This window comes from Cyprinus carpio, chromosome B9, assembly GCF_018340385.1.
Source record: "Cyprinus carpio isolate SPL01 chromosome B9, ASM1834038v1, whole genome shotgun sequence".
In the NCBI taxonomy this organism is placed as follows: domain Eukaryota; kingdom Metazoa; phylum Chordata; class Actinopteri; order Cypriniformes; family Cyprinidae; genus Cyprinus; species Cyprinus carpio.
This window is the reverse complement of record NC_056605.1, coordinates 17,483,839-17,495,113: the sequence shown is the minus strand read 5'-3', so window position 1 is coordinate 17,495,113 and position 11,275 is coordinate 17,483,839. Positions and strand designations below refer to the sequence as shown.

The 11,275-nt window shown below is 35.9% G+C and overlaps 1 protein-coding gene across 1 annotated transcript in view; it reads right to left on the bottom strand.

Annotated features, from left to right (window-relative positions):
• Nucleotides 1-5,622: 5,622 nt before the first annotated feature.
• The window catches only part of LOC109055439, a 30,880-nt gene continuing 25,227 nt past the window's right edge, over nt 5,623-11,275 (bottom strand). The window contains exons 16-23 of the mRNA XM_042731242.1: nt 10,155-10,279; nt 9,885-9,982; nt 8,534-8,670; nt 8,226-8,350; nt 7,953-8,098; nt 7,657-7,759; nt 7,113-7,249; nt 5,623-6,642 (exon numbers count right to left, since the gene is read on the bottom strand). Coding sequence (XP_042587176.1) covers nt 6,522-6,642; nt 7,113-7,249; nt 7,657-7,759; nt 7,953-8,098; nt 8,226-8,350; nt 8,534-8,670; nt 9,885-9,982; nt 10,155-10,279 — 992 coding nt within the window. The 3' untranslated portion in view covers nt 5,623-6,521. The remainder of the gene's footprint in view (nt 6,643-7,112; nt 7,250-7,656; nt 7,760-7,952; nt 8,099-8,225; nt 8,351-8,533; nt 8,671-9,884; nt 9,983-10,154; nt 10,280-11,275) is intronic.

The following is an 11,275-nucleotide window of genomic DNA, read 5'->3' as shown; positions in this document are numbered from 1 at the left end:
TTCTACACCAAAGACCCGGGTTCTAGTCCTGCTTAAGGCGATCTCCTAACAAATATTTAGTTGCAGATCCCTTGCAAGCAATCAGAGCAGTGAGTCTGCAACCCATAGACATAACCAGACTCTTGGTCTTATGCTTTGAAATGGTTTTCCCCAGCCTTTAATGCAGTCAGTTCCAACTGTTGCTTGTTTTGGGGAGTTAGTCTCCTCTTCAGCTGGTGAAATTAATGTTCAATCAGATTTGTATCTGGAGATTGATTTGAGCAATCTAAGACTTTACATTTCTTTGCCCTGATAAAGTCCTTGACTGAACTGGCAGCGTGTTTTGGGTCATTGTCCTGATCCAATATGAAGTGCTTTCTAATGAGTTTGGTGGCATTTTCTTGAATATTGGTAGCCAAGATGATTTTGTACCCTTCCAAATTCACTCCGCTACTGCCATCAGACATTAAGTCATCGTTAAAATGAAGAGGTCCTGTTTTAGAGACAGCCATGCATGCCTATGCCATGCAGTTCCCTTTTTTCCACACTTTTGCTTTCCAGTCACTTAGATAAAGGTTAATCTTTGTCTCATCGGTCCATCAACTCAGTTCCAAAACTCTACAAGCTCACATTTGTAAAGAATCTTGCTTTTCTATTTTTGGTGCTGATCAAAGGTTTGCATTTTGCTGTGTAGCTTCTGTAATTCTGTGTCAAATTCTCCTGCAGACTGTAGATTGACAGAGCATCACCCCAGCTTTCTGGAGGTTGTTGGTGATTTTACAGTCATGTATTTTAGGGTTAATTTTCACAGCTTTTATGATTTGTCTATCATCAACTGCTGTTGTTTTTCTCAGCAGATCAGGTCGTCGTTGGTTGGTGTTGTCGCCGTTAGTTTCCAAACTCTTGATTTCTCCATGCCCTTTGTTTTTACTATAGTTTTAATTGACTTCCTCTTTTCTTTTAGCATCCAAATTGCTTGCTTTCCTTTCAGAGTCTGCTTCCTCGTCTTAATCCTGGTTTGTGTGTGTCGTCATCGAATGCAAGACTTAGAATGCAGAAGCAATGGATATAACTGATATGACACATTCCCTGCTGTTAATATCTGAAGAATTAATGCAACAGGACGCAGCTGATCATTTAGAAAGACCTGTGAGGCAACTGTTCCAATACTTATGCTCACATCAGATAGGGAGATGAAACTCTAAAAGTGCTGATCTTCTTAGCTGGTAAAACATCTTTGTGTTGAATCACCCAATAATAAAATGTGACATTCTGTAGTTTTGTCTCATATACATCTTTTAATCATATTTACAGATTTCTTGACTCCACAGTAAACAGAACAATTTTGTGTTTACTGTTCTAATACTTATGGAGGGCACTTTATATTTGGACAAAGTGTAAATAGACACTCCGTATGTTTTATTCCAAAGTAAGTGCAATTCATATAATACATTTAAACCGAGCTATTTTACGACCATCTCAGAACTTTCTACCATGACTCTGCTGTTTTTCGGCTGGTTCTTTCTGTAAACGTCGATTCACAGATGTCTCGTCTAGTCAGTGGTGAGTAATCCCAAACCAATGGCGGTGTCTCAAACTATACCTACCTCTTCTGGTTTGTCTGATTTGTCGTTGTGTTTTCTGACTTATTTTGTTTTCGAATTTGTCATTGTGTTTTCTGACTTGTTTTCTGAATTGTTGTTGTGTTTTCTGAATTATTTAGTTTTTTAGATTTGCATGAGTTTGGAATTTGTTATTTTGTTTTCAGAATTGTTATCTGTTTTGCCCTTCACAGTCACCACAAACACACCTATTATCTTGACTCATTGAACCTGGATTAAATTAGTGAGATTGCGTAAACTTAAATTGTCATTTTTCAAATCATCCCGATTGATTTTCTTAGGTTATTTCAAGTCAGGTTTTGGACTTTAAAGCCCGCTTTTCTTGGCATTTTAAAGAAACAAACCTCTACAACTGTATCTGTCGCCTAATAAAATGTATAGTTATAAGCTAGCCCGGTATGAGTATCCCGTGTCAGTCATCATAATCTTGTTTTTTTTGTATATAGCCACTGTTTCTGTTAATTATATACACACATACATACAATTATTTTTAATGGGGAAAATAGCTTATATAAATTGTATAAATATTGCATAGTATCATAAAATTGCCTTGAACAAAAATATGTGACCATAAAACCAGTCATAAGGGTCAGTTTTTTTAATTGAGTTTTTCAATTAAATTTTCATTGATGTATGGTTTATTAGGATTGGACAATATTTGGCCCAGATACAACTATTTGAAAATCTGGATTCTGAGGGTGCAAAAAAATCAAAATACAGAGAAAATCGCCTTTAAAGTTGTCCAAATTAAGTTCTTAGCAATCCATATTACTAATCAAAATTTGTTTTGATATGTTTACAGTAATAAATTTACAAAATATCTAAATTAAACATGATCTTTACTTAATATCCTAATGTTTTTGGCATAAAAGAAAAATCAATAATTATGACCAATACAATGTATTTTTGGCTATTGCTAGAAATATACCATGAATTTTCTTTAAAAAAAAAAAAAAATCAAGGCTTCAGTCACTTTTGTTTTAGTGATGGAGGTTTTGCTGGCTGGCAGGCTGGATCTGGGCTACTTTCCATCTCCGGAAAGGAAATCATCATTTGGTGTCTGGAGATTCACGCCCCGGTTCGAAATACAGCCAGACCCAGAGCCTGAATCACTACCATCGACTGAGGAGTATTCGTGTGTGCCCAGCGTAGATGGAAAGCTACCCACTGCCGTGACGTGTCAGCCAGAGCCTGAGGGAAAAAGGACAGAGCTGACCCTCGCCCCGGAAGAAGAGCTTCAGCATGAGTCTGACCAGGGTGAGAGCCCGCAACATCTGCGGACGAGAGAAGTGTGACTTAGGAGAACAAGGACTGGCTGAAAAACTTGGACATGGACTTGTCGACTCCCACCTTATCCCACCCACTACCTTCATCACTGCTGTTATTGAACAGCTCAAATGACTTTATGAACTATGAACTCTTCATTTGTTCAATTTACATGGGCTGTGCTATACAGGTGCTGGTCATATAATTAGCATATCATCAAAAAGTTGATTTATTTCACTAATTCCATTCAAAAAGTTAAACTTGTATATTATATCCATTCATTACACACAGACTGATATAGTTCAAATGTTTCTTTCTTTAATTCGGATGATTATAACTGACAACTAAGGAAAATCCCAAATTTAGTATCTCAGAAAATTAGAATATTGTGAAAAGGTTAAATATTGAAGACACCTGGTGCCACACTCTAATCAGCTAATTAACTCAAAACACCTGCAAAGGCCTTTAAATGGTCTCTCAGTCTAATTCTGGAGGCTACACAATCATGAGGAAGACTGCTGACTTAACAGTTGTCCAAAAGACGACCATTGACACCTTGCACAAGGAGGGCAAGACACAAAAGGTCATTGCAAAAGAGGCTGGCTATTCACAGAGCTCTGTGTCCAAGCACATTAATAGAGAGGCGAAGGGAAGGAAAAGATGTGGTAGAAAAAAAGTGTACAAGCAATAGGGATAACCGCACCCTGGAGAGGATTGTAAAACAAAACCCATTCAAAAATGTGGGGGAGATTCACAAAGAGTGGACTGCAGCTGGAGTCAGTGCTTCAAGAACCACTACGCACAGACGTATGCAAGACATGGGTTTCAGCTGTCCCAATCCTTGTGTCAAGCCACTCTTGAACAACAGACAATGTCAGAAGCATCTCGCCTGGGCTAAAGACAAAAAGGACTGGACTGCTGCTGAGTGGTCCAAAGTTATGTTCTCTGATAAAATTAAATTTTGCATTTCCTTTGGAAATCAGGGTCCCAGAGTCTGGAGTAAGAGAAGAGAGGCACACAATCCACGTTGCTTGAGGTCCAGTGTAAAGTTTCTACAGTCAGTGATGGTTTGGGGGTCCATGTCATCTGCTGGTGTTGGTCCACTGTGTTTTCTGAGGTCCAAGGTCAACGCAGCCATATACCAGGAAGTTTTAGAGCACTTCATGCTTACTGCTGCTGACCAAAAAACCCCCCCTTTATTGGAGATGCAGATTTCATTTTCCAACAGGACTTGGCACCTGCACACAGTGCCAAAGCTTAAGGACCATGGTATCCCTGTTCTTAATTGGCCAGCAAACTCGCCTGACCGTATTTTGAAGAGGAAGATGTGATATGCCAGACCCAAGAATGCAGAAGAGCTGTAGGCCACTATCAGAGCAACCTGGGCTCTCATAACACCTGAGCAGTGCCACAGACTGATCGACTCCATGCCACATCGCATTGCTGCAGTAATTCAGGCAAAAGGAGCCCCAACTAAGTATTGAGTGCTGTACATGCTCATACTTTTCATGTTCATACTTTCAGTTAGACAAGATTTCTAAAAATCCTTTTGTTGTATTGGTCTTAAGTAATATTCTAATTTTCTGAGATACTGAATATGGGATTTTTCTTAGTTTTCAGTTATAATCATCAAAATTAAAAGAAATAAACATTTGAAATATATCAGTCTGTGTGTAATGAATGAATATAATATACAAGTTTCACTTTTTGAATAGAATTAGTGAAATAAATCAACTTTTTGATGATATTCTAATTATATGACCAGCACCTGTACTTACTGTTTTCCTGTCGTGTTGTATCGCACCACCAAGCTCAGCCAGTCCTCCCACCCCAACGCTGCTGGATGTCTGCAATGCTGTGCCATCTCTTGGGAAGCCCTATGACGTTGAGCAACCACCACCATCACCTGTGCGGACAGATCCTGCAGCTCTGCCTCCATCCTTGGATCCATATGTTCCATCTAGGCCCGTTGACCTGTTGGCTCCTTCTTGATTCCTCCCACCTTCAGTTCCACCAGAGACCCTCAGACTTTCATCTCAACCGAGTTCCCTCGTCCTACTGGCTCCTCCAGTCATCACACCACTTCTGCTATGGACTTACGGGCCATTCACTGCACTCCGGCCCTTCAAACGTATGGCAACAGTGGGTTCGTCTCCTCCTCATCACCCTGGCTCCATTTTGGAGTATCACATATGTAATGTATGTTGTTCTGTGTCAGCAGCACCGTATGCGGTGGTCTTGTGGCTCAGTGGTAGAGCATTGCATCAATTCCCAGGGAACACACATACTAGTAAAAAAAAATAAAAAATGTATAGCCTGAATGCACTGTAAGTCGGTTTGGATAAAAGCGTCTGCTAAATGCATAAAGACAAAAAGTATTCTCGTAGCTTCATAAAATTACGTTTGAACCACGGATGTCACATGGATTATATTAACGATGTCGTTACTACGTTTCTGGACCTCGATCGTGTTAGGATCTTTGCTGTCTATGGGAGGGTCAGATAGCTCTCGGAATCGGAATTCATCAAAAATATCTTAATTTGTGTTCCGAAGATAAAAGGAGGTCTTACAGGTTTAGAATGACATGAGGGGGAGTGATTAATCACTGAACTTTCATTTTTCTGGTGTTGGAACACTATTAATCGTCTTCCTCTTATCGCAACACCCCATGACCGTATCATTTTGTCTTGTGTTTCCAAAAAATGGAAAAATGGAATCTCAGAATACATATAAACAAGAGACAACCAGGCTGATATGGAATTTGCATATTTAATATACTTTAAACCCAAATAACACTGGTGAAATATAACAGCAAATCTTCCCCTATGTTAACAAACGAATGCTGATGAATTTATGAATTACAAATGAATGTATGTATGTATTATTATTACTATTCGTTAAACAAATGTAGGCATATACATTACTAAAAATCTGCTGATATATGATAAGGCTGATTATATTTGAACAAAGTTTTTAAAATGTAAAAAAATTATATAAAAATGTAAATTTGAATATAATTAACTGTTCTTACAATAAGTTTCTTTAATGGAAACATTGATGAACTTTCTGAACTTCTAATTTTCTGAATAAAGGAAATTGAAAATGTATTTTTCTTACAGTGAATTCAAGTATTCTTTCTTTAAAATACACAGAACCAACAATATGCAGCAGTTTCCACCACAGAATAAAAAATTATTTAAAAAAGTTCATTCTGAATTTTTATTTCACAATTCAGACTTTGTCGCAATTCTTATAATTGCAGGTTATAAACTCATTAACTCATTATAAACTCATTATAGCTGTATATAAACTTGCAATTCTGAGGAAAAAAAAACTTTATTTAACTCACTTCTACTTTTGTATCTCAAACAAACAGTTTTGAGTTATCTCACAATTTTCCCAGAATTGCAATAAGTCGTCTGAATTGTTTTTTTTTATCCCATGCTAGAAACAAGCTTCCATAATAACCTCTCTTGTATAAAATACATAAGATACACAAAATATGTCAGCTGAATAATATATAGTGGAATTTTGTAATTACTACACGATGTAAAAAGCTGTGCCCCATAATCAAAGAGAATGAATATGATAGATAAAGAGTATTGTGTGATTAATAATGCAGATGAATCACTGCCAAAACAGTGTCTACTTCATTTAGAGATCCGTTTCCTCTATCTGGGATGTACGATACTCCTCAACACTCCTTTTCATGTTCTTATCTTGAATAAGATCTTTGGAACTAAGTGCCATCCCTGTTACTGGATGCTGCTTGTGTCTGCAACAATAAAACAAGTTTCTGTTAGAACATCTTCCTACCACATATGCATACTGAAGGTAGAAGACAACAATAAAGCAAGGAATATAATTTGATGATCACCACAGGTAGATCAGACCCACTATCTGATCAAGCATGACAGCATCCTTTTTAATAGCACTTTATACCATATAATCAATGTGACAAGTGGATTATGAACATTATGGGCCCTTATACTCTATTCCATCATCATGCCCTGTTTGTCATCCTTTTGCAAATCTGAGAGAAGAGCATGTTGAGATACCATAACAATTCAAAGGTGAAACTCCACATGAACAGCAAAAAACACAAGAAACGATGCCTCTCTGACCATATATAAATCACAACTCTTTATGCACTAACACTTAAAAAAAAAACAGAAACCGCTCTAAAGATTAAATACCAGTGTAATACAAATGTACTTTTTCAAAGACATATCCACTGCTACTTACGTCTTAAGATATTCCTCAATGGCTCTTCGCTCATACACATATCCACCTTTGGCCTTGACGGGATCAATGAACATCTTCCCTGACAAGGGACATTTCAGATGAGGGGGCACTTGGACATTGCTTTCTCCTATATATAGCTGAAAAACAAGTTGAAACACAAAAATAATAGCAAAAAAAATCAATAGTGAAATGATCATAAATCAGGATCAAATTCTAAATAAAATATGTAAATATAAAAATTATTCACAAATTAATTTACTACAAGTGTACAGAGCTCAGACTTAATACATTTATAAAACACAATACAATAAAATATAATACAATTTTGACTTAAAAATGTTTACAAAATGGGCTGCAAGAACATTCTTATATTTTATTGAGCTATTTCATATACATACATACATTCATACATAAATAAATGCATTGTATTAATATATGATTAATAAAATACATGATATTCCAAAATCATAGTCTCAAAAAAAAAAAAAAAAACAGTTCTCAGGCCAAAGCCTTAGGGCTTCATATGTTAGTAATAATAAAGTACCTTTTCAATGAATTCCATGGACTGGCATGCATTTACTGCAGTGTCATCTTTAGCTGCTTGCTCATAGATTTCTTTGTTAGTATGGAATTCCTCTGCCAATACACTAAATACATGATTGAACAGAAATGACCAATTTTAAGTTCATTTATACAGTTCAATGCAAAATAAATAATAGTAAATAATAAAATAATGATCAAATAATGCAATAAATGTCTCTGCTTGTGGTATGTTTATATCAGATTTGTGAAAAAAAAAAATGGTAATGTGAAATCACCAGATGAAGAATAAGAAGCTACCTGTCTAGTGGATCATCAGCCTCTGGAAGTATCAGAAGTCCATATACAGCATCCAAGATCTCTCTCATAGTAACATGAGCTGAATAATGTCGATCAAATATGTGGTGGCAAATCCTTCCCACACTGTTGATGTTGCAATGGTAAATCTATACTGCAGTTAAGTACAAAATGCTAAATACTTTTTCTTGAGTGTTCTTTGCTATACTCTAGATGTATTAAAAAGAGAAATCAGTTTCTGAAAATTACCATGACACTACAAAAGCTAAAGGATACAGGAGTATAGAACCGGACAACAGGTGGTTTCACTGGATAGTCAAAGCCAAACTGACAATACAGCTCAAAGGTTCCATTCTCATAGGGAGTTTCAGGCGGTCCTTTCATGACAATCCTCCAAAAAGCTGAAATATATTTTAATGCGAGTAACCTAGTTCAGTGTAGCCCAATTGCTTATTGTTCAATATTATTTATTTATAGATCAAATTATTGACAATTATTGACAAATATTGATAAAAAGATTAGGAACTTTAAGATTAGGGTCTTATTTTGACCACTCATATAAAAGCAGATTTAATCATACTTACTGAAGTCAGTTTCTGAGGGATACACAGAACAAAATGGATGGGGATCACAGTGTAGACTTCTCAGTTCTTCTATGATCCGTTTCTCTTTCTCCATGAAGCGGCCTGACTTGCATTCTCGTATCTTCTTTTTAAGTACACTAATAAAGAAATTAATACTTAAAACATCAAAACACATTTACTAATTAATAATAAAAAAGAACCATATAAATGTTTAAGTGATAATCATCAGACCAGTCATTATGTATCAGATCAAATTTTTTTTTTATTATTATTATTTATTTATTTATTTTTGTCTTTTTATATTTTTTATTTATTGAAACTCTTTGGCTTGATAGATGGAACACTATTTGTGTGGGGTCAAGATCTTTGGAAGCCAGAGGAATCATCCCCGATGAGTGTCTAGCCAGCAGCAACAATCAACCATGGCCTATCTGGAAGACACTCAACAGGCTACGACTAGCCCATGGAACATGCCTACAAATGTTACATGCTTGGGGTCTCTCATCAACCAGCAAGTGTGAGTGCGGCAGCAAGCAAAACATGCAACACCTCATGCAGTGCAGCCTAGCACTGCAATGTTCAGATCTAGCAGAGCCCAGCTACCATGCCATCAGTTGTGCTACACACTGGAAAGATGTAATATAAGATCGTAGGACACGAAGAAGAAGAAGAAGATGATTTATTTTAGTGGTGGGCACAGTGAATTTTTTGATTGGGGAAATCTGACTTATTAAGACTTATTTCACTCAATGTTACTTGTAGGTTTTTTTTTAAATTTTTTACATTTCTGAAATTTCAAAAACTTTTGAGTAAAAATTGTTTCTGCAAATTTGTTTTCATACAAGATGATTTTTGAGACTTCACACTTGCAGGCATGCAATATGGATTTATATCAGCAAGGCCAACCTCAGCAAGGTTTGTCCCTGGACTTTTATTTTTAAGTGTTTCCTGTCCCATGTTTGTAGTCAGTTTGTAGTATTTCCTGTTGATTAGTCTGATTGTTCCCACATGTGTTTGTTTTGACTTTTGTCTGTGTTTGAATAAAACCTTATACAAATAGATCTACTTCTCATCTGCCATCTTTTCAGCTCCAGCCTTATTACATTTGCGTCCTTATGCCTATGGCCAGCTGTAAAGTCTGACATCAGACGTCACAATTTCCAGGTCCAAACCCTCTTAAATTTCTCACATGAAACAGTAAAGACTTGGACCCAGAAACAATATTCGATACATCATACTTCAGTTAACAGGTGGATAGAGCCATATTGCACTCCTGCTTGTATGATATTTAAAATAATTCAATAAAGTCCTATTTAGACTACAAATTAACTTTGAATTGTACACTCAATACCTCTCCGTCCTTGCCACTTTCTCAGTGATTTGAGCAGGAAGCCTCCTTTCTGGTTTTTCATCGTAGCCATGGGTGGCAAAATGTTTGGTCAAGTCTTCCTATTGAAAAAAAAAAGTTATTTGCAGAAAGTCTTGGTTATTTGTCAGATTTACATGTATACTGAGGCTATATAGGCTATACAGAAACTTTCATTTCAAAAGATATAGTAATATTTAATACCTGTAATTTTCTGTTAAAGCTAAGTAACAGGTAATGGCTTTTACTTCATACCTCTGTTTTTATTGAAGACACAGGTACCCTTGTTCTCTCTGCTCTCATCTCCATGGACAAGACAGTTTCCATCTCAAAAAGCTTAAGGGCAGCCTTTGCATTTTCAGGCTTAAAGCAATATCCACCTAAAACAAATTGAGAGAGCCACAGTGATCTTTCAAGCACTTTCAACTTCAGAATAATTTAATCAGTGAAGGTGATGTCTCCAACAAGTGCATATTCCTTAGAATAATTCAATTAGTTTAATATGAGGGCCGGATTATCGAGTTGAAAATTTGAAGGGGGCCAAGGAGGTTGGGGGGTCTATAAAATAATTAATTAAAATTAAATGCATATTCAGCAGTAAAATGAATGAATATTTTCCAACAGCAACGTCTATAAAAAGTTTACATTTGTGTTGTCTGTCAATCAAAAAAAAAAAAACAAAAAAAAAAAACTAATCACACATTTTCTGTAATTAATCATGACTAATTGATTATTAATATATATTGTCATCATTTCACACTGAACCTCCAAATGTATGTAGAAACAACATAAATATGGTATATTTTAAATATGTTTAATGACATCTCTTTACCAAGTCTCTTTATTACTAACACATTTTTGATAATACTGTTGCTGATGTCTCTATTAAATGCATCTTCCTCTCAATTTTAGACATTTATTATAGCCATTCAACATTACAGTATAATTGAAAAGTGTTATTTTTTAACCTTTATCTAGGCTCTGAAAAATATAACAACTTTTAATTTAAGTGAAACAATCTTCACATAAACTATAAATTGTATATGCATAAACCATATAGATAAATTTTTATTCAAGCTACAAAAGTTAATCAGCGACTAGAACAGTCGAGTGATTTCTCTTTTTCATTTCTGTGATTTCACAGACTTCAGCAAGTTTCACTTTAAAAGCAGCACTATCTTTTTAAAATCTGACATGCATGATGCATATCTGACACATATCAGGTTTTCTCCCAACTCTTTACGATTATTTTGGACTTTATAACTCATTTAAGGCCGTGTTTACAAAATCACTCGCCAAAACCGTGCATTTTGACATAATTGCGTGTGTTTTTGTCATTTTAAGTGCTACCGGCGTGCTTGTCCGAAGCGGCTAGC